The sequence below is a fragment of the Saccopteryx leptura genome, chromosome 6, assembly GCF_036850995.1.
Source record: "Saccopteryx leptura isolate mSacLep1 chromosome 6, mSacLep1_pri_phased_curated, whole genome shotgun sequence".
Lineage (NCBI taxonomy): Eukaryota > Metazoa > Chordata > Mammalia > Chiroptera > Emballonuridae > Saccopteryx > Saccopteryx leptura.
In genome coordinates this window covers 25,588,715-25,612,207 of record NC_089508.1, presented here as the reverse complement: position 1 = coordinate 25,612,207, position 23,493 = coordinate 25,588,715, and the positions used below count along the sequence as shown (strand labels likewise).

Sequence of the window (23,493 nt, the reverse complement as noted above, 5' to 3'; positions counted from 1 at the left end):
CCAACAGCAGTATCATTTCCAGCGTTTCCCCTTACCCTCCCCGGCACAAGCATGTATTTGTGTAGATGGACAAGCCATCATAGTTCAAGCTTCTGTAGTGACGTGTGGAGTGGGGGAACCCGGACATCAGACCCCCGCCCATATTTGTCTCTGCTGATGAAGAGAAGAGTGGAGCTCTAATATAAAAAGGATATTTGGAATCGCAGTGTGTTCTGTTTTCTTTGGAACACTTCAGGAAACACGTCTTGTTGCCTTGGTTCACCAGGATGAACCACAGGCCAGTGTTTCAGTGATGTCCTGTGAGCTTGTATAACAAGAAAGGTTTATTGTAGGGCCACAGAGATTATTTCCCTCTTACTTAAGCTTCAAGTAAGGACCGATCATGTCAGGCACGGTATCCCGGCAGACCCCGGGTCGTGGCCGAGGCGAGATAGGTCCTGTAGGTCTCTTCTCCAGTTGAATTTGTAAGTAAGTTGGAACAGGCACATTTACGTACTAAATGCAACTTAAACAGATGTTTGTCTTTACATAGTATTCAGTTTTAACGTTTCTGTGCCTATACACACTTCAACATTCTCAAACCTACAGAACCTACCTTGTTTGTAACCTGGGGACGGCCTATACCGCTTCTCAAAATGTTGCTTTTAAAAGGCAGCTGGGACCCTACCCAGGCCCAAAGACATCTCTAGAGTTGCAGCCTGCAATTGTTCATTTTTAATCAACACTCAGGTCATGGTCATACCCACTGAAGGAGAATGCCAGCCACAAGTGAATAGACTCTGAAAGCTGGGATCGCGATGGCCCCCGTCCAGCTGGACATGCTGGACATGCTACATCCCTCTCTAGACCCCCCCAGCTCCCGGGGGTCAGAGGGAAGACAGCCCCCCCCCCCCGCTGTGGCAGCGGTGGGCCCTGCAGTACAGCGGGAGGAATGGGTGCCATGTGGAATGAAGGCCGAGAGGGAAGCCCTTAGAATTGGTTGGGCAAAGCAGGAAAAATCTCCTGGTGACCAAAGTGAGAAGCTCAATCTGGGAGAACCCTGGCGGAGCAAGGTCCACACCCCCCAAAGTGGTTCATACACACCCTTCAACCTGCAGGTTTTAGCTTCAGACAGTTTCAGGGGGGGGGGGTTTGTTTTGTTTTTTAACCAGCAGTAAAGTGATTTCCCTGGAGAGCGTGTTTTTGCGGAGCTGCTGGATGGTTCTCGATCACTGCCGAGGTTTGTGTCAGGTGCACACTGACACCATGACAGAACTCTGCATCGCTCTGGGATCTGCGGCCTCATGGCCGCAGAGAACTCTGGAATTGTGCTTTCCTGGCCCTCTCCCATTCCCAGAGCCCCGACAAGAGACCCACTGTCTGCAGGGGCTCCCGGTGAGCTCTTGCTAGGCTTAACCTGACAACAGAATCGGTCTTTTATTCTTAGGCTATTCGCCACGGACAGTCTGATTTCACTGATTAGGGGGGTGAGATGATCATTTATAGGGAATGTACAAAACAACACATTTCCATATGCAAGGGTCCACACCCATAGTGATTTTGCCCACAGTTAAGCAGAAGTCAAATCCATAGATTGTTCTTTCAGCAAATCTGAGCCCCTTCCTCTGTCTGAGAACAAGGACAGGGAAGAAAACGGAACACAAGCAATAGTGCAGTCTGCACTCGGGGAAGGCAGCGTGGTGCACCGCTGTCCAGGGTACTCACACTATGCAGTGGATTTGACATTGGAGTCTCTGCCCCAGCTTCTAGTTACCTCTGATTTCATGTCCTCCAGGACATGAAATTAAGAAAATGATGATCAAAAATATTTATCGAGTCAGACTTATACCTTAGAATAAGACTTTTACTGTTCTAGAAACAATCTTCCAGAAGATGAAATGATCCAAGATTCCCCAAAAATATTTATTTATACAAAGATTTTGAGAGTAATATTTGTATTTGTCTTTCTACCTCAGCCTACGTGTCTGGGGCCAGGTCGCCGTGTGGCACCACGCCGTCCCCGCAGGCCCCACACGCTGTAGCACCTGCTTCCAGGAACACCAGATGAGCACAGGGTCTTAGGGGTGAGAGGGGAAACCCATAGTGCCCCAAAGGCTGCACAGACCCCAAATGCAGATATGTGCACCGTGACCTGGAAGGTGTCTAGCCAGATGTCCAAGGGGAAAGACGATCAAAGAAGGTGAGAGGAGGGACCCAGGGCAGACAGGAGAGGGCGAATTCCCACCTGCCTCTGAGTTCATTGTATCCACAGGGCCCAATATAGTTGATGGCCCTGGACCTGCATGACCTGGACTTTTTCCCTGTGACGACCCTTGATGCTGACTGGTGTCAGGAAGACAGTTTGCAAAGGGGACAGTTTACAAAAATAAGTGCTGTGTCTGTCCTTCAACCCAGGCAGTACTAGACACAGCGCTGGGAGCATGTCTTGGTAAACTGTCTGAAGGAAAATGCTTGCCGCGGATAACGTCATCCAGACTCCCTAGCGCAGACGTGGGGCAGCGATGAGCAAATCTGACCTCGGATGAGAAGTGTCTTCCGGTCTGGCCCCGTCCGGCCGTTCTGTGCCCTTCCTCCTCCCCAGGGATCCCCAACCCCATTGCCGCACGACTTGTCGACTTGCCACCCCTCTTCCTCCGTCCCCACCACCTCTGTCTGCTTCACAGAAGGATCTGTGTGTTCTGAAGAGTTCGGCCTTCCCCTAACCAAACCCACACTTTCTTTACCACAGTGATTCTCAGAGCCAGCAAGAAATAAATGTTCCAAAAGGGAACCTCCGTCTCAGCCATTGGCCTGAAGCAGTGGGTTGCGGGCTCCAGGCCTCTAGGTGAGGTCTGATGCTTTGTGTTTCCCGAGGAGCGGGCGGGCAGGCAGTGGCAGTTGTCTCTCCTCTGTCTCTGCCGCAGGCAGGATCTCAGCTACACTTACAGGACTTCACCACCATGTTAGAGAGATGTTCCACTTTGGGGGTCCTCCCGACATAGTACAGGATGGTCAAGGGCTCCAAGTCCTGGGGCACGCAGCAAGGTGAGGCGGATGCTTCCGGATTCAAGGTGTTGTACAGGCCCAGCACCTGGGGAGGATACATCATTTAGAGCTTGGGAAGCCGGGCTCAGGCCTGGAACACTCCCCACCCTCTCGAGGCTGCTCCCAAGACTGAGCATGTGCATGGACGGATGCGCTCACCGTCTGGAAGAGTGGCTAGTACTGTTCGTCCACAGAGGAGGCATGGGAGCATTGTTCTTGTTTGTTCACAGTTTCAGCATTTTTACAGCTATCGGGGGCCTTTAAATTGTTCATGGAATTCTCTCTCTGTTATGAAAACATTCCTATATTGATCTTCCTTGCTCTAACTGGTCACTTTGGTGAGAAATGTTCTCGTAAAACACTGCCATTTAGTAGTTGGCAAGTGTGGGGCCCCAGACGAGATGCAAAAATAATGAGCTACAAGGAAACGTGCTTCATAAATTACTGTCCTGGTTTTGCGTCCCCTTGAGGGAAAGACAAGCTGCTTTCAGAGTCATGGACTTCTCTCTCTCTGAGCTTTTCTTCCTATTGTTTCATGTAGCTGCTTCTGCATACTTGACATTTTCAGAATAATTTCTCTACAGTCAAGAGGCTGGAATCAGAGTCCTTGAACTGACGGCAGAAGCTGTTCAGCCCCAACATTCCTTGCCAGCCATGTGCACACACCTCTGACACAAAGGGTGGCATGTGATAGCTAATTAATTTTCAGAACGGGACAAAAGCTTTCGACAGAACAAATAAAAAGGCTAGTCGAAACTAGGTAAGAGATTATAAAGGGCAGAATGTGCCCACGTAGAGTTGGACCAGGGTGCCAACATCAGAATCTTCACAAAAGGGATTTTACTCACTCCAGCTCATCGCTCATTCAACATTCAGTCCTTCCCCTAACATTTTAAACAAGCAGCCGGCTGACTCAGCCCCCGTGCGCCCCATGGCGTGAGCCCCGCTCCGTACCTTGCTGTGGGTCGTGTCTGCACTGCGGAGGTACGGGCAGGGGCCTGAGCAGAAGTTGGCGTAGTAGCCCTTAGGTTCATGGACCCATTTCCAGCCCAGATCCTGACGGAAGTCGATGTAGAGAGGGCGCACACAGCAGTTCTCTTCCACGTTGCTGCAACACAAAACACGTGTCTAGAAAAGCAACCTAAAGGCAAACCACCAATATAAACAACTTCACAAATGGCCCTCATATTTGCATTTGGAGTCCTTCCTGGTCCTCGTAAAAGGCATCCTAGGTTCAATCAAGAACATTGAGCTGAATAGAATATAAAGGCATTTTCTGTGTTGAAGACCATAATCCCAAGGACATAAAAGGCAGAAAGAGATGATGAGGAAGAGAAAAAAGGCAAGAGGGCCCTCCCCCTTTTACATTATGAATCAAAGCAGAGACTTAAATTGCTCCACATAAAACCAAGCACTGAACGTTATTAGGCAACTCAGCTTAGCTGAAGTTGAGTTTAGCACCTTCCTCTGCGCCTCCAACCAGAAATGAACTCTAAGTTCGTAGCTTATGTACTATATATAGTAGATGACTGCTTAGAGTGGATCTTGAGGCCACTGAATCAAAATGAGGCACATCCTTCTATCACCAGACTCATGATTTCGACATCACCCCAAATGTGATTATGAGGCCTCTTCAACTCTGTTGCCGACAGAAATCCATTTGGCAATACCCCTTGTAAAGTGGGCAGCTAGTCTGGACTTCAGTGTCTGCTGAGACCTAGAACTCGCTACTTGCAAGGCAACTGTTGTCCAAAATCTGGCTTCTGGTGGGTTCTGAGGGTGAACTATGGCCAACATTCTTTGTTATCTCTTCAATAGCCACTCCCAGCCTCCTTCTTCCTGGCCGCTTCCCATTATAGAGTCTAGAACACCAGACACTTGTTTTCCGGGCCCGTCTTGCAGGTGGGGGTGGCCAGGTAACCCAGCCACAACCCAACATAGGAGAGTTATGCAGGAGATGAGGGCAAATTCTGGCAAAGAAATATTTGATTCCATATAAAAGTCACAGATGGGAGAGGAAAGCCGCTGGCCCTGCCTTTTCCGCTTTCTCGTCTTGAGTGTGGACAAGAGAGCCAGGGCTCTAGCAGCCACTGTAACCACAAACCAGGCATGAAAAGCAAGCTAACGCATTAAGAATGGCAGACTGGGTAGAGAGAGAAAGCCTGTATCCCCAGTGGCATAACTAAGGAGCCCGGCCAACCCTGAACCTACAGCCTCAGGCTTCCTGTGGACAAGAAGTCCTATGTGGTTCAGGCCACTGCTGCTTGCAGCTGAGGGCATTCGTTCCGGACCGATTCAGCACCACCCACACAGAACACGTCTACAAGCCAGCCTTCGGACAGTTGGAGGCGACCACATTGCCTCTCCTACCCCTTCCTTTTCCCAAGCACAACATCCCTCATTCATTCAGCTGTTCCTGATAAAGACAGAGTTTAGAGCTAAAAATGTCCCAAGTCATTCTTCCTAGCTTCATCCAGGCATCCTCCTGTTCATGCACCTGCCCTTACCGGAAGAGCGTCCTCCTCCATGTCCCCTCCTACCCAAACCCCGCTCGTCCCGAAGGTGCAGCTCCCACACCCTCCTGAAGCCCTTCCTGCATCCATACAGGTGCTCCAGATCCTTAAAGCACATCATCCTCAGACCCTCTCATGAATGTGGCCATTGTCTGCCTTTTAGTAATCGCTATACTTGCCTCCATGGCCCCTCCTTTATAAACAAGAAGGTAAACTACCCCTAAATAACAGAAGAGGCTCCTTTTTTTTTTTTTTTTACTCTTTTCACAGGGACGACTCAACGCCATCTGAATTAGTTCATTCATTTCTCTAGCTCAGATTCCCCCTGCCAGTGGAGACGGCTCTGTTGTCCCTCATCCAGCAGCATCCGTGGGCCCTTCGTAAGGGAGCGGGCACTCCTCTCATGGAGATTCCTCCGTGAGGGCCACGGAGACGCTTCAGCCTGCTCTCTCCATCCAAACCGTTAGAGCAGCCCACTCCCCTGGCATGCTTCATCCGGGGCCTCACAGAGCTGGGCTGCAGCGAAACTGCAGCTCCCGGAGAAACAAGGAGATTTGTGAGAGGTTCTAACTCTTCTTCCCTGGAGATGTTTGTGAATAGCATCAGGGCCCCTCGGTTGAGTGTGGTGTGGGCCTGGGGCCCGGCGCACAATGGGTGCGCAGTCAAGGTTGTCTCAGGAGCTCAGGGATCCTGAGTGGGCCCCAGCTCACCTAAAGCAGTAATTGGTGTCCAGGGCCCGCTTCTTCCTCTGACCCCCCTGGCCCGGGTTGTCGAGCCGGTGTGGGGGAATCATCATGAGGATTAGGTGAGGGTTGTGGTGGTCCTTCTGCTTCCTGAGGCGTCCCAGATCTCCACGGCCATGGTCGTCCTCACTGTCCACACCTACAGAGGGGAAGGAAGGAAGGAAGGAAGGAAGGAAGGTGACAGTCTCCTGTCTGAGGAAGGCAGACGCTTTCCCCTCCCACCCCATCTCTGCCCAGCAGGAGGCACAGTGTGGTCTGCGAGGTAGGGAGAGTCTAGGTGGGGGAACCGGTATCAAAGGGTCACACAAGACACCCCTGGTTGGATCCCTTCGGACCCCTGCGTGCACGTATCTTCCAAAGGGCAGCGAGCCGTTCCGAGATGCTCGGCAGCTCAGGGACCTGTGAGGCATCTCTGTCTCAGGGTGGCCACCTCACATTCCTTTGGGGACTTAGAATTTTGGGGTATGTGAGTTTCCTCTTACACTCTGAATTGGTCAAGACAGCACAGGAGTCCCCGCTGTAATTTAAGCTGTCACAATTTAAGACATCGTGAGTGGAAGCCGGAGGAAGGAGACTGAGTAACCGGTCCCATTCACACTGCACTTAAGGTTTCCAAAATGTTCTCCCTGTAAAACTCAGATGAGCTAACGAAGTGCACGACAAACAGCTTAGCAAACACACTCGGGGGGGGAAAAAGCTGCTATTTCATCTGAAAAAGGAAAAGAATGAAGACTGAATTAGAAAGTGTCTCAATGATAGGAGGTTTATTTTGTGACAGCTGCCAGCTCCTGTCCATCTCCACCCAGGACAGGAGCCTGAGGAGCGTACTTTCCACAGAAACGGGAGGGACGTGGACCTCTCGAGGGAGCACTGGGTCCTTGAAATAAATGAGAGGCCTGGGTCACCAAGTTCCTTTCCTGAAAATCTTTATGAACAAAACGGAAGGGGAAGGATTTTGTCCTACCCTGGCCAGTCACTAAGAACTCCAAAGATCTTCTAAGCTCTGAGGTTGTGTCATTAGGATGTAAAATGCTTGGCTTAAAGAAAGGCTCTGAAACCAAGCCCCTGACAGGTAAGCACTGCCCAGGGCAGGGATCCAAGAGAGACTGCTCCTTCTTCCAGACAAGCCCCAGACCACAGGCTTTGACTTGGTTGGTTTGACCTTGACCAAGCCCTTGGCCTCAGCTGTGCCTCAGTTACCCATCATGGGGCTATGAAAGGGAAAGACAGCGCCCCTGAGATCCAGAGACCGTCTCTAGGCTGAGCGCCTTAGAAACACATTGCTAAACCAGAAACGACTCTCAACGTTTTCGCCATCTCAGCACCAAAGGCCAGAGCCCTGAAGCGGTCATTCCAACCCAGACGCCCCTGGGCAAGGACCAGGTGCCTCCGTGACACCTGGCACACTCGGCAGTCAGGACACTCCAAGTCCGTAGCCACCAAAGTTCAGTTCTCTTAGGGAAGGGGAAGGCAACTATCGCTGTGTTTATAGACTCTGTAATCTCACTGAATTTGCATAAGGCCCCTGGGACAGAGGCCCTCTGACCCCAGTAGCCCTGACTGAGCTCAGGGGTGGTCCCGCTTCCCCACATGATTTCATTACTCTTACCAACACCACGCTGTATTCCAAATGCTAATGTGTTCTCTAGATCTAGACACTGAAAGCCACACTCATTGCTGGGGTTGGGGCGGGCAAAGCAGATTACTCCAGGACAAAACAGCTGGCCATTTCTGTGAGGGACTTGGTTCCTTCCCCGGGGGTCTGGCAGGGGTCTCCTCTTCTACCCACTGGTTACCTTTGAACTTGATTTCCATCACCTCGTGAGTGTTTTCCAGGATGTCTCCATTGGGTTGAAAGGTGTGACACGGACAGTGAATGCTGATTTCCAGACCTAAGTTGGACTCTGCAAAATAAGACAGGGTTGGTGAGGAAAGCACTTTGTGTGACGGAGAAGTGTGCCTGCCGCCCACCCGGGAGGGCCAGCGCCTCCCGGAGCTGGCGGGGATTTCCTGCTCGTGTGGCCACACTCCACATAGGTCAGGTCGGGAGGTGTAAACTAGTGGGGGTTCCGAAGGAGAATTTCTATACTCATCTATTTTCAAAGAATGTGGTGTTAGGGGAAAAAATTGTCACCTGCCTACTTGGAAGCAAAAGAATGAGGATGCAGAAGGAAGATAAAACAGTCCCCACCACCTGGGGGAGGAGCTACTCGAGCTGAGGGGGAAGGGGAGAGGCAGACGGTCGGTGGGAGAGACCAGGGAATGGGGAAAACTGAAGATCTCTGGGGCAGAGAGGCAGTGATTCAGAAGGCCCCCACCTCAAACGGCCACCAGTTGGGGGGAAGGTGGCCAGTCCAAGCCGAGCCATAGGGTGAAAGGTCAGCAGCAGTGTGGGAGCCAGGTCAGCTGCAGACAAGCAGCAGAATGGGTCTCAGTGCAAGCCACCAGCATTGCTCCGGGGCCAGGGCTGTGGACACACAGCGGCAGGTCCCTGAGCAGATAAGATGAAAATCACAGCTACACGTGGCTATAGTTTCCTTAAGGGACAAGGACGTGAGGAGGTAGAAGTTCACCTTAACAGGGAAGTTGGAAATGTGGATGGCTCCTTGAGAGAAACCAAACAGCTGGGGAAGTCAGTTGTGAAACTGGAGCCCAGGCCAGAGAAGGCAGCCCGGGACCACGGCCCAGGGTCCAGGCGACGTGTGGCCGGGGAACAAGCATGAGGGAGTGTGAGGGATTCTGGTGCGAGAGGGCCAGCTCTGGCCCTTCCCCCTACTCACTGTGGGAGCAGGTGTTTCAGTAACTAAAATTGGGGAAGCAAGGAAATTAGTAAAAGGGGTTGAGTAAAGTGGAAGAAAAAAAAGAAAGATAAGAAGGGAAGAATTTGAACTGAATTCAATAGTTTTGTGCAGGAAAACCAGGGAGGGCCTGGGATCATGTCAATTCTGGTGGGGAGGACAACTGGGGACTCACTATTGACCCAGGAGCAGCAGTGGTCAGGTGCGGGGAGGCCACGGGGGAAGGAGCCCTGTGGGGTCAGGTCAGCGCCTCAGGACGTTGAGTCATCTACTGCTGTCTGAGGCCACCCTAGCTCTGTGTGCGCCTCCAGCCTTGGGACCTGCCTGGAGTCTTACTGAACTGTGTCATCAGGGAAAACCCCAAAAAGTCCAGGCCAGCTCAGCATCCTTCTCATGAACAGAATGGCCCAAGCCCATTACGCAGACCTGGATGGCCCAGCCCTACTGGTTCAAAACTAGCTCTCCCTTCTTCCCTGAACCCAGAGCACAGCCTCTGGGACACACTGACACCTGCCGAGCTTGAAGATGTCTGTTCCAGAAATCTTGGGGGAGAGGGGGGCAAGGGACCCACATAACAAGGAGCCTGAGCCCCAGCTGGAGAGAATAAGTGACCAGAGAGGAAGGCATAAGGCATGTCCTCTTCCCGGTTGAAGGCAGCTAAGGAAGGACCTAGAGTCTCTGAAATGGACTACAGGAAACACAGTGTGCTTCCTGTTACCCAGAAGGATTGAAAGTGAGCTGGGGGAGACCTGGCATGGACAAGGTCTGGGGTTCCATGAGTTAGAAATCAGTCTGCAGACAGATGTGTTGGGGAGAGTTGGGGTTAAAATACAGGTGTTAAGTGTGCGGTGATGCCCTGGCTTGGCCGCAAGAGCTCTGTCTAGGTAGAGAGCTCCGGGACTGAGGACAGTAAGCACCAACATTTGTTGAGCCTTACTCCACATCAAGCACCACTCCAAGATTTTCATGTATTAACTCATTCCATCTTCATAATAATCCTATAAAGTGGGAACTATTACTACCCTTCATGATACAGAACCGAGGACACTGAGACTTAGGGAAATTAAATGGCTTATCCAAGGTACTCAACCCGTGAGTGGTAGAGCCAAGATTCAAACCCACGCAGCCTGATGCCAGAGTGACACGCCTAATTGTTAGAGACAAAGAGAGACGAGAGGGGCCAAGGAAGATACCCACACACTCACTGAGATGCAAAACAGTTGTGTTTTCCCAGAGTCCCGCCTTTCCTGGACCACAATGTGGGGTGTGCCACCTGCCCCACCTGCTAGGGGAGGCGTGGCTCTGTGCACATGGTGTGGAGCAGTAGCTCAGAGCTAGGAGGGCCTGGGAAGCTGGCACACAGTAGGCTGTCAGACGTTTGCTGAATGACTGCAAGACCAGATGTGTGACTCTGTTTCCTCATTAGTCCACACCACCTACTGCTCCATTTGGAGTCCATTTGCTGCCTCGTTTGGGGCCACAAACTCTGAAAAGACTCACGAGCCCTGTGTAAGTCAAGGTCTGTGTACTATTCCCTGTGCAGAGAGAAGGCCACATCTGCCAAAGTTTCCGATGAAGAAGGAACCTCACAATTGGCAGCAGTGGGGATGGGTGGGTGGAGGACCCATAGGTTTTGTTACGAAATTATCTTTTTGATGTCTCAAAGGAGAATGGAAATCATTCTCAATGAAGACTGCTCATTGAGTTCTGCAGCTGTGAAAATAAGAACTCCGAGTGCTCAGGGCGTCAAAGAAATCCAGGTGGAGCTGATCAAAATCAGACAGGGCAGCTAAGAGGTTCATTTCCCCGGCCTCTCCTCTCCGCAGCCACATCAGGCTCGAGGCGGAGCACGGTCTGAGTCAGTATTGCCAACAGTGCTGCTGTCAGCCAACCCACGTGGCTTCTCCTAAGCTTCTGCCTTCGTGCTCGGGAAGGGACAGGACCTCTAGCCCATGATCTGCCAACTCAGCCACCAGGTAATGTCCCCTTGATGGGGACTTGCGAACTCGGGTGCCTCCAGAGCCCAGATAGGTAGCGAGCAGAGCAAGCTAGCACCTCGTGCTAAATAGGAACTGCCAGCCTCATTCTTGGGGGGACGCTGGGAAATGGTGGAGCCTGTGGTGACATGAAGAAAGTGTGCCCCACCTCAAGAGGTGGCTGCTATTTATCTCCAATCCGTCATTACCAGGAAATCTTCCAGTTTTTTTTCAAGAAAAGCCAGAAGTCTAGGTTTTACGTGAATGCTCTTGACTTTAAAGAAACAAAACAAAAACTGTTGACCGCCACTGGGATGGCTAGCGGGCTTTTCAAACTTAATCGACCAAAACAGAGCCTTCCCCAAACACGTTCTCCTCCCAGCCTTCCCTATTTCAATAAGTGTTATCACCTGGGTGTTCAGTCCAAAATCTTAGAAGTCTTGTGCCCTCAGACCTGTCCTACTGGGTTTTCCTCCAAAATACAGAATAAATCCACATGGTCTCCGCGCCTGCTGCTCCTCCCCTCGCCGCGGCCTCTACTGCTCTCATCCACGCTGCTGCCAGGCCCCTCCCTGGTGTTCCTGCCTTTCCCCTGAACCCCATGGCAGCCAGAGGGCTGTGTAAAACCAATCACCTCACCTCATATCCCCAGACCCGCTTACAACCCTCCTAGGACATCTCTTCTTCACCCTTGGAATACGTCCTTAAACCTGACCGTGGCTTGACAGGTCCGAAATCACATGGCCCCACCGACCTCGTTGACTCCCCAGCCCACTTGGCTGCGTCCACGCCCATCTGTCTGCTGCTCTCGTTCGCTGCTGAATCCAGGACCTGGCTCAGAGCGAGCATTTAACCGATGACAGTTGAGTGAACGAAGGAAGGACCCACTGAGAATCAGCGGCAAAGCGAGGTTTTAAACCCGGATCTGTGACTCCCCTCCCTAGTTCTGTCTTCTTCCACTATTTCATGAAGTCTCCAGGGGCCTGAGGTTCCTTCCACGATGCTCATGCTAAGAGTCAGCTTACCTCTTCGCGAGAGCCATTCGCGCACAGTGTCAGTGACGTCAAAAGACAGCCACTCGGCGGTGCCCCGCGTGGGCAGGTTCTTGCCGCCAATGTAGCGCTGTTTCGCGATGTGCTCATCCGGCCGGAGTATCTACAGGGCAGAGAAGGGAGTAAGCGCCCGGGGCCTGGGCCGAGGCCCAGCAGCTCGGTCACCGTGCAGGAGGGCAGGCGAGGAGAAGGGCAGGCGAGGAGAAGGGCAGGCGAGGAGAGCACGATGAAGCTAGAAGTGCCTGCATGCGCCTTCCAGCACCTTAGCTAACTCCTAACGACACGTAGGGGAACGCAGGCTCGGAAAGGTAGGATTCGCCTCCAGGTCTGCCGAACTCTGCGCCCAGCGGAGGCCTGACGTGGCAAAGGAGCCGCCTTTCCCACCGGGTGGGTTCCTGCTCTGGGAGGGGGCTCACCTGGAAGAGCTCGATCCTCTGCTCGTTCCGCTTGGAGCTGGGGTTGGGCACCCGCAGGACCCGGAATTCTGCTCGGAACAGGTTGGTTCCGTTTTTCTCCACGGAGGACACGTTGAAGCGGAAGACCTTGGAGGTGATTCCCTTCGGGCAGAAGGCCAGCTCATCTAGGAGACGAAGCAGCGAGGAGGCACAGGGTGAGGGACACCCAGGGGTTGGGAGATGCCAGCGGACGCTCGCCTGTGGCCTTGCTAGAGGCTTGAGGCCTCAGAACTAACAGTGGAGATAGGAAGAAGACCCTTGGTGGCCCTGAAGTCACACACAGACCTGGGAAAGGAGCAGAGCGACCTCGGAGCCCCATGACATGGCACTAAAGACTGGCCACTCAACTGTAATCACCCCGTCCTCCCATGGCCTCAACACCAACCCTGGCAGGCTCTCCTGGCAGGCCTGCTTTTTGTATTCTTTTATTTTTATTTTAAATTTTTGGTACTCTGTTAGAAAGTACAGATTCTCAGAGGATCTCAGCCGCATCCCCTAACGGTTTCAGTCATAGTCAGTGGGTCCAGTCAATGTGTTTGTTCAGTCGGGCATTCATTCATTTATGAAACGTGTGTTGAGCAAATACTAAGTGTCAAGGACAGTGCTAACACCAAACGCAAAGAGGAATAGACATGGTCTCTGCCTCCAAGGACACTAACATACAGGGAGGTTATTAATACGTGGACCTAAACATCAGGACCAGAGGGACAGTGTTGAAGGCTTTTTAGAGAAGCCCAGAAGTTGCCACAGAGAGATCAGAGGAGGGAGAAAGCAAGGAGCCCTCTATGGGAAGAGGTGTGTCCCGCAAGAGGAAAGGGTTTGAGGATGGAGAGGAGAGAAGTTTCCCATGGAAGGACTGCCGGAAACAAAGGCAGGGCGGGAAGGACAGGCAGGTGAGTAAGAGTGACCCCCAGCGGCCAGGCTGGAGCAGAGGAGATCAGGTCAAGACAATGGATTGGGGTCTACCCACAGGGAGGCTGAAAGGTCAGGCGGAGGGGTTGGATTTTATGCCCTTAACCAGGGGTCCCCAAACTTTTTACATAGGGGGCAAGTTCTCTGTCCCTCAGACCGTTGGAGGGCTGGAGTATAAAAAAAAACTATGAACAAATCCCTATGCACACTGCACATATCTTATTTTTAAGTAAAAAAACAAAACGGGAACAAATACAATATTTAAAATAAAGAACAAGTAAATTTAAATCAACAAACTGACCAGTATTTCAATGGGAACTATGCTCCTCTCACTGACCACCAATGAAACAGGTGCCCCTTCCAGAAGTGCGGCGGGGGCCGGATAAATGGCCTCAGGGGCGTGCATGTGGCCCGCGGGCCGTAGTTTGGGGACCCCTGCCCTTAACAGTAGGGAGCCATGGAAAGCGTCAGAGCCGTGCAGTGACATAATCAACACTGGCTTTGAGACCTAATGAGGCAACGTTGGTCTGGCAAAGAGCCCACATCTCAAGCCTGGCAGACCCACAGATGTTTAGATGTTTCTTCAGACCAAGCTGATCCATCACCAGGGCTCCTTTTTCTCCAAGGGTTTCTTCCCTTGTCAGCACGCGCTGTGCCAGCCTCTGTCGCCCCACTGGCCTCTCCGTCCCTGTCCATGAGACAGAAGGCAGCAAATGTTCTCTCCCACCCCTGAGAGGCAGATAAAGGAAAGAACTTGTCTTTTCTCTTGTATACTTTACAACCTCAAGGCCTGAGCAGCATTAACACCCAGAGGAAAACTTTCTACACAACTGGTAACAATAGACAGGACTTGAAACTCAAGCTCACAGACCCAGATTCCACACATAATGGACATGGCTGGAATGAGCTCATAATCACCCGAGGGGTGGTGTAGGAAGTCACGGACAAGGCGGGAAGGATCAGAGGCCTGGAAACAAGCAAATGTGCTACTGATCTTTAGGAAAGGATGAGTGAATGTTTCTGGAAATTGCCATCTGGTGGACCTGACACTGGTTCTTAGAAAAATTAATGGAACAGATGTTAGGAGAACAAATGTGTGAATGCCAGCTAATGAAGCCTTGATTAATAATTGGTTTCAAAAGAACAAATACTGCAAACCACTCCCTGAACCATTTCAGATAGGACCAAGAAGAGGAGTCATGATGGCAATTTAGTTTTGAAGTTTGCAAGTTTATAACCCTCTAGATATGGGTAAGCAAACCCTCTCAAGTACTAACATCTTTAGTTCTTGAAGGGGCTGTCATCAACATGGCTTCAGTTATATTAGTACCTTCAGAAGCTGTTGAAAGAGGGAGTAAAGCGGATGTCAGTGAAACGTGTGTGCTGCCGTGAAAGGGAAAAGGGGAGCAGAAAAAGGGATGTGCCAGTGAGGAGAGTCAAGACAGCGGGCGGCCAGGAGACGGGGCGAGGGGAGAATGATGAGCTGAGAGAGTCTTCAAGGCGCCCCAGTGGCCAGCCCTTCCTGGCTGCTTCTATCCCAGCCGGAGGCTTCCTCTCGGTGGGAATTTCAAGGAGATTTCAAGAAGGAGGTGTGAAGGGGCATTTTTTTCATCACTGGGATCTAAAAATTTCTAAGTCAGAAGGGATGTTAGGGGTCGTTTAGTGCAGCCCCCTTCAGATGAAGAAATTTATGTCCAAAGGGGTCTTGACCAGGGTCACACAGAAGCAAATTGACACTAATAAGCACAGCTCAGACACAACTGTTATTGATATAAAAAGAACATCCTAGGACAGAAAAGAAAATGTAATCATCTTCATGACAATTAAATTCACCAAATAGCCTGACCAGGAGGTGGCGCAGTGGATAGAACGTCGGACTGGGATGCAGAGAACCCGGGTTCGAAACCCTTACGTTGCCAGCTCATGAGCGTGGGCTCATCTGGTTTGAGCAAGGCTCACCAGCTTGAGCACGGGGTCGCTGGCTTGAGCAAGGGATCATAGACATGACCCCATGGTTGCTGGCTTGAGCCCAAAGGTCGCTGGCTTGGAGCTCAAGGTCACTGGCTTGAGCCCAACGTAGCTGGCTTGAGCAAGGGTCACTAGCTTAGCTGGAGTCTCCTGGTCAAGGCACATATGAGAAAGAAATCAATGAACAACTAAGGTGCCGCAACAAAGAACTGATGCTTCTCATCTCTCTGTTTTTTCCTGCCTGTCTTTCCCTATCTGTCCCTCTCTCTGTCTCTGTCTCTCTCGCTAAAAAAAAGAAAGAAAATTCACCAAATAATAATGATTTGTTTAGTAATTTGTGAAATAAGTCAGTGTAAATAAGTAACCAAAATGTAATAACATGATCTTACATTTTATAGAACTTTTATTAACTCATTTGACCATCTAATGATTCTTGAGTAGGATGAGAATAAGTAAAACTTACCATTTTACAAATGAGAAAAGCAAGTGTTAGGAAAGTTCAGTGACTTTCACAAGGTCACTTAGCTGGTAGATGGCAGAGGTGGGATTTGAACCCAGGTCTTCTGATATCGTTTATTGAAGTGGAGACTCTGGAAGTTGGAGGGGGCCTGAGAGCTCACCTAATGGCAGGATGGTTTCACCAACAAAATGGGGCAGGATTCCATGAGATGCGTCTACGAATGCCAGCCTAAGCCTCAGACAAGAGCCAATTCCCAGTCAGGTTTGTGGCTCAGCCTTGCTTCTGCAGAACACTAGTGTTATTGAGAGCTGGACGAGAGGGCTGACCTTTACAAATTAAATTGTGACCAATATTTTCCATTACACACAAACTATATAGATCGATGGCTGTCATTTTCTCTCTCTCTCTTTTTTTTTTTTTTTTTGCTATAGGGAAGAGAAAAACAAGCAAAATAATATTTATGTAGAGTATTCATGGAAAAACTTGGAAACAGCTGACCATGGTTTTAGACCATGCCATTTAAAATGTTTTCAGACACCTGGGCTCATAGATGTGCCTCTGCCCATATACATCATTTCTGCCAGTAAAATTACTGCTGGTTCCAGTGACGGGACTCTATATATCAGCGTAGCCAACCTCCTTCATCCCAGCTGTACGTTAGAATCACCTGGACAGCTTTGCAAACAGATGCTGCCTCGACCCACTCCCCAGCAGACATTCTCACTACATTGGAGTGTGGGTGGGTCCTGAGCTTGCTTTTTTTTTTTTTTTTTTTTTTTTAAGATTTCCAGATGATTCTAATATGCAGTCAGAGTTGAGAACCACAGTTTATAGTGCTCTGTAAAGGGTACCATGGCTTCCAGATGTTCTGAAAGTTTGAGAAACCACAGCTTTAATGGTTTAACCTTTGAATGGATTAACCTTTCAATGTATGAGACATGTTGTTTGGCCAATGCATCATTTTTAAAAATTTTGAATTAGAATACCATAAAAATTTTAAGCTAGTATTAAAGGTTGGAAAAATTCACAGAAAGATCTAGATTTTCTGTTGTTCTGAAAAAAGGTATGATCGGGTCAAGCTGGACCTGTAGCCCTAACTGCAAACATCAGCAGGAGCCAAGCAGGGTGCCCCTTTATCACAGGGTGTGTGCCCTCCAGGTCCCCCCATCAGCTCTCCAAGACCTAAGGCCAAGTGTCCTGTATGATTTCCCATGGTGCCATGCTGTGGCTTTTCTTCTGGGTCATTTGCATGAGCTGCCAGGCCCTGCGGGGCGCTCATATTTGCAGCCACTCTAAGGAAAGGTTTTGCCCTAGCTCACCTGAGTCTTGAGCTTCAGTGAGTTTGAGAAGCAATAGGAAGCGTGTTGAAAATACAGATCCCCCAGGTCTCCATCCCCAGAGATCCTGGTTCTGCAGGGGTGGGTGGGGCCTGGGAAGCCATGGTTGTCACATTTACCTAGCCTCTGGGCCACACTTGGACAAACAGGACTTAGTGGTGGAGGGCACAGGTGCCAGGACAAATGGGTTCTGTCGATTTGTCTTTTAATTTTCAGAATGAACAAAATCTAAGTGTGGCAGCCAGAGAAAAAAAAAGAAGGGTTAAAATACCAAGTTTTCTCAGGAACTTTGGGTTTGCTCGTTGTCTTAGCACCGCCCTTTGATGAAAATAAGAGTCCCCCACCAGATACAGGTTATTACAAGCCAGCAGATAAAATGACACCACGCTGGTGATACCTTGATAACAAGGATGACCAAGGAACTGAAAAGGCTGTGTCTTCCCCACCACACGGATCAGAGAAAGATCCAACCCGCTTCCCATAGCAAAACCCTGGAGAATTATAAAAGGGATTAGAGTCTTGCCTTCTCTCCCTGGCAGAGACTGTTGAATCATCCCAGATGCAACTGTAAAGTTGTTTCAGCTAAAAAGGACTTTAGAGATTATCTCTGATTTACAGATAAGGAAACTGAGGCTCAGAGAGGTGACTTGTCCAATTCCATGTGGTGTGCTTACACAATCTGCTTGAGGCTCTTCACTAGATAAAGAAAAACCCTTTCCTTGAGTTTGTGAGAATGTTTTTTTTTTGTGGTAGTAGAAATCTCCTGGCCATAAAAATAGAGCTAAGAAAGAAGGCACCTAGTTATCGCTCTGCAATCTGCCCCTGAGGTTACTAAGAGAATAGCTCCTAACCACCCCCCCCCCACCTTGGTTCCACAGGGTGACTCATTCATGTTGTTACTCAAAATTCTATTGGAGTCTAAAGGTGAAAGGTAGGACTTACAAGGTGTGTTCTGCACATTTGTTTTAATGCTTTTAACAGCGTGCATTCTGCAGGCAGAAAGAAGGACTAAGTTAGGGTCCCTGCTCTTTGGGGGCAAATTACTTCACTGATGCATTTTAGTCCCTTAATCTATCACACAGGGAAATCAGGGTACCTGTCTGACAGGGCAGAGCCAGAGGATGGGCCCTGCCCTCTCCACTCTCACCTTGGTACCCTCTCTCCTGTGCCACCAGAAATTATTGCTTCCTGCTCATTGCTCTCTAGGCACTCCTGTCACCTTGCCCCAGCTCCTGCCGTCACTTCCCTCTCAGTGCCTGTCCACTGGGTAAGAGAGGGGGCTGAGAGTGACAACCTGTGGAAGAGAATGTGACCTCATCTCCTCTCAGAGGCCGCTCTGGCACCACAGACCCAGCGCCACCCCCTGCCCACCTTGATGAGTTCAGGGCAGGCGTCCCTCACCCCAAGCCTCTGATGATGGCTCTCTGCCCCGCGCAGCATCTGCCAGCATGTGCAAGTGCCCACCGCAGTGGTGTGCCTCGTGCGTCTGCCTCTGCGCGGCTGGCTCGGCACCTGACCAGCGGCAGGGCAGGCCCGGGCTGTGTCTGCTTAGCCTCTGTGTCACTTCCAACAGCTGCAGTGTCTGGGCCTGCTTCCTGTGTGCACCTGTGAGCCTCCTTGGCACTGCCCATGTCCCACTGGGCCATGACCCCTCCATACCACATCCCATTCAACAGGGGTCAGGAACCGTTTTGGCTGAGAGAGCCATGAACGCCACATATCTTAAAATGTAATTCTGTGAGAGCCATACAACGACCCGTGTACATTACACATTATCCAATAAAAATTTGGTGTTGTCCCGGAGGACGGCTGTGATTAGCTCTAGCCACCCGCAACCATGAACATGAGCCGTAGGAAATGAATAAATTGTAATACATGAGAATGTTTTATATTTTAACGTTATTATTTTTTTTTATTAAAGATTTGTCTGTGAGCCAGATGCAACCATCAAAAGAGCCACATCCGGCTCGTGAGCCACAGGTTCCCGGCCCCTGCCATTCAGCATCCTGCTCACTGTCTCTGGGTTTGCTCCCTGCATGACCATGGTCCCTGGCCCCAGGCCTACCCCCTGCCTGCTACTTTCCGGGTCCTGGTGCTGCAGCTTGGAGCTGCCCAGCCCTGCTCTGGCTTTTCCCAGGGCTCTCTACTCTCTGTGCCCGGAGTCTGCACAAAATGGAGGTCCGCTGGCACCTGCGTGCCCTTGCATCTCTCTGGCTCATTCATTCTCAGCTGGGGATTCCAGGCTGGCTGGGCCCTGGTGACTCACAATCCCTCCTCCCTGGGACTCCTCCTCCTGACCTGGATCAGTAAGGTCCCAGTCCTTCTCTCTTGCGCTAGGCTCTCCTCAGACCTCTCCTGCTGGCCTTAGCTTTCCACCCTCCTCAAAGTCTATGGCTACTATCTCCTGCCTTCAGAGGTGCCCAGGGGTTTGGAGGCTTAGCCACCCAGCTGCTGGCACCTCTGGGAACCGTGGGCCTCTGGCAGACAGTGAGTCGCTCCACCCTAGCGGACCCTGGGCAGGGAGTGCTGGTCCTGCCTTGTTTTCCAGCCTCTCCCCCACGTGGTAGCCACATCCTAAGGCAGGGCGCTTCAGGCAACCACAGGACACGAGACTGGGAACCCCTCGCCAGTAACCACAGGCTCCTGGGCCTGGCGTGAGCCAGCTTCCACTGGGGCCTTTTGCATCTTCAACCAGAGCTGATCCACCCATCAGCCACCTCCTGCTCTCTTCTCTCTAGCCAGATTCCTTTCAACCCCTGCAGTTCCCCCAGCTGACCCCTCCCCCCAGCCCCCACTCGGGCACTGCCCACCTCCCAGGTGAGCCGGTGCTGAGGCAGTCCGGGTGGCGAGGACACCTGCTGGTAGGAAAAGCAGAGCTGCTCCCACAGTCCGGCTCACACTCCTCCTTCCTAGCCTGTCAGTTTCTCAACATCTGCCAAATCTCTCTCTCATGTTGAAGTTTTTTAAATCCCCGTTCAGTAAACACACATGACTTCCACACGTGTACAAACACACAGACGTCTCACCCAGAAGCCTCTCAGCTCCTCAGCATAGACGGGAGCCTCCTGGGAGGACATGAGCCCAGACACACGTCCCCCTCTGCACCCACAGCCACACCTCCCACCCACTCTTCCTGTGACACGCAGACACAAAAGGGCCGCCAGCAATCAGCTGCATGTCGAGGGCCACAACCCTCGCTTCCCCGTTGTCCACAGGCCTGGAAGACACCCATTTTGAGCCCATGAGTCTGTCTACTGTACAAATCCAGACTAGACATTGCCCTCAAGCGCATGTACATGTGAATGGAGGTGTGCACCCTTCCCCCACGCCCACAGCTCACTCACGTGGGTCATGTGTGTAGCGGAGATTGAAGGGCCCAGACAGCAAGAAGATATCTTTTGCCTGGGCTTTAAAAGCTTGACATACATTAATATGGGGCAGGTACTCTTCCCAAGAATTGGAAACACTGAACCAGAGACATGTCACAGTGAGTTGTGGAAAGCAGGGAGAAGATGGGGGTCTCCGGATTCACAGAACTATAGAGCTGAGAGAGAGCCAGCCCTGCCCCCTTTATGGCACTGATTCGCCTCCAGTGACCGAGCTGCTCGCATGTGCCAGAGCACATACGTTAACGGGACAACACAATGCGATTCCAAATTAAAATCGGTCAAGGATGTGATGCGAGTTCAGCAAGCGGCTCAACTCCAGGCCTCCCGGCCTCCCAGAAGGGCCCGGATCTTACCAGAATGGCTCTGTCTCCCTCCCCACCCACCTACCCAGCCCCAGCTGCGCATCCCTACTTCCTGAGCTCTGGTGGGTGCCCAGGGGCGCCCTGCTGTGTGGCCATCACTAGGCCTCTCTCAGTGGAGCTCTCTACCCCAGTTCAGACCCTCCAGAGCAGACACCCCAGCGAGAATGTGGACTTACTGTGTTCCGCCAGCCCCTGGATCATGTCGAATTTGTGGATTTCTTTGGCATAGTACTCCCACTCGGTGTTTTCCTGAGTGCAGCCGTCCTCCCTCTCCTCCAGCAACTCCCGGGTGCTGTTGTAAAGGGCCAGGATCTGGTAGGGGACGTGGGTCATCACCGATGGCTCAGGGGGACTAGTGAGCCTGAGTTTGCTCAAGATCTGTCCCCTAATGGCTTCCACCCTCTTCTTCTTGATGTGGCTGAAGTCCAAGGTGGTGCAAGTGGACAGACAGAGGCTGACTGTGGCAAAGTTCAGCAGGGCCAGGACCACCAGAGCCCTTTGCAAGTGCATCTTCATGTGCGAGCCGGGGAGAGGGGCCGGGGGGGCTGCGAGGCCTGGCGAGGAGGAGACCCCAGCAGACGTGCAGAAGGAGGGAGGAAAACCAGGCGGCCTCCCTAGATCCCGAAGACTGAGGCTTGGCAAGAAGGTGCATGAACTCACTGCACTGCGAGAGCTTCAGGACTTCCAGGAAGCGCTGGCAACCCTGAGCACGAAGAAGCCGACTGTGTGCCTTGTGGCTCTGGGTTTCTTCTCCATGTGTCTAAACAGGTTCTGCTGGGCTCTGACTCCCAGCAGGCCAGGTGGAGGGCAAGCCGAGGGCTGGGAGGGGTGGCAAGGCAGCTGGGAGTAAGAAGGGAGCTGGAGTTTTTCCTTAGGTAAAAATAAATAGAGCGGATATCTGATATTGCCAAAGGCCGCTTGGCGATGAGGAGAAAGTGGGTTTTTTAAAGAAGGAGCAGAAGGACCATGGCTTGGATCCCAAAATCAGAATCCTTGCCTGGCTCTGAAGGAGAATAAGAAACAAGGATGGAAAAGAAAAGGAAAAAAAAAAAAGTTAAAAAGAGAGAGAGAGAGAAAAAAAGTCAGATCACCAGTGAGTAGGTGGGGAGAGGCAGGGCTGGGCAGCTGATGGCCCAGCTAAAGGTGAGGGCAGCGGAGGACACACTTGTCTCTCAGGCACACCATTCATGCTTTCTCTTTGGTTTACACTTCCTCGGGGGCTTTCTAAATGACTTTGTTCCCGCTGCCTCTTGTCTTCATTGGCTGGGATGTGGGGTTATGTGCAATTGGAAGGCAGGGAGGGCAGGCCCCTGGAGAGCAGCCCCAATAATCCACTTGGATGCCCAGGGTCACCAGCACCTCGGCTTGTCTTCTCCCTCGGCCATTGCTTCTGCTCCCTGCTTCTCTTTAAAAAAGAAAAATAATAATAAAAAGGAAAAGAAAAATAAAATAGCAGCCAGCTCACTGCACGCCTGCTCCGGGAAGCTGGTATTCCTTCTTTCTCATGCTTCTTCCCCTATCTCTCGCCTCCCTCTGCTCATTCCCTCGGACTTGGCTGTCGTCTTCCCTCCCTTTCTCTCCCTCCTGCTTCTCCTCTCGCTCTCGCTCCTCTCCCTCTCTCTCACACACACATGCACACACACTGCTTTCTCTATTTCTCTCTGCTGAAATTTTATACCTCCCTTCGATGACGTCTCTGGTCCGGGGTGGGGGAGGGAGGGACCAGCGCACGCAGCCTCTTTTGCTGCACGATTTTTAATGTTTTAAACAGGCACAGGAAAAGCCGAGCCCATTTGAAAAATACTTTGAGAGCCCTCTCGTTCGACGTGGTAACTGAACTTTTTTTTCCTCCTCTTGGAGTCACTCCTGCAACACGTTGACTGTTTTTCTGGAAAGTTACTCCGGTGAATCCCCTCCCTCCTTTCCCCCCAACTCCTTCTCCCTCTCCAGCTGTCAGTCCGTCCTCTCCTGGGCTGGTCTCTCGCTCCCTCCCTGGCCCCGCGTCCCGGGCCGCCCCCGGGCCAGGCCGGACACTGGGCAGCAGCGGCCGTGCCACCCTCGGTGGAGGGTGACGCCCGGTGTTGGAACGGGCTTGGAGTTGGGTTCAGCTCCGTGGCCATCCTGGCCCCGATTCTTCATTGACAAGATTGGAGTCGGGCAGCTTGCTGAAGCTTGGAGATGCTCCAGGGGCTCTGAAAATGGTGGCATTCTCCGGCAGATCGAGGGTGCCCTCTGGCGAAGCGAGACCGCCAGTGACAGAGGCTCGGCGGGTCGGAGCCAGGGAGGCCGGGAGCTGGGGGCTGGGGCTGGGGGCTGGGGACTGGGGAGAAGGGGCGTCTAGAGAGGCAGAGGATAACAAGCCCGGGGCCCTTGGGGAATAGCCTCCCTCTCGGTCCCGTGTGCGTACAAGTGCACCTCTCCCTCCCCGGAGCCCCTCTCTGCAGCCGCTCTCGCAGAAATGTCCTCCAGATGTTTGCAGCCTCCCTCCCCGCCGGGGGTTCCGC

General features: G+C 51.7%; 1 protein-coding gene across 1 annotated transcript; it reads right to left on the bottom strand.

Moving 5' to 3' along the window:
• Positions 1-1,888: 1,888 nt before the first annotated feature.
• TGFB3 (transforming growth factor beta 3) lies at positions 1,889-22,620 on the bottom strand. The gene is made up of 7 exons (XM_066342981.1): positions 21,166-22,620; positions 12,523-12,686; positions 12,080-12,209; positions 8,077-8,184; positions 6,248-6,419; positions 3,979-4,132; positions 1,889-3,070 (listed from the first exon to the last, which is right to left on the bottom strand). Exons 1-7 carry the CDS (start codon positions 21,503-21,505, stop codon positions 2,912-2,914), a joined length of 1,227 nt encoding a protein of 408 aa, XP_066199078.1. The 5' UTR covers positions 21,506-22,620; the 3' UTR covers positions 1,889-2,911.
• Positions 22,621-23,493: the final 873 nt, after the last annotated feature.

Coding starts and splice junctions, on each gene's coding strand:
- TGFB3 (XM_066342981.1), bottom strand. CDS start 21,505: ATGAAGATGCACTTGCAAAGGGCTCTGGTGGTCCTGGCCCTGCTGAAC. Junction 4,133..6,247: donor GACACCAATTACTGCTTTAG/GTGAGCTGGGGC, acceptor TTTGTGTTGCAG/CAACGTGGAAGAGAACTGCT. Junction 3,071..3,978: donor CAGACACGACCCACAGCAAG/GTACGGAGCGGG, acceptor TATCCTCCCCAG/GTGCTGGGCCTGTACAACAC.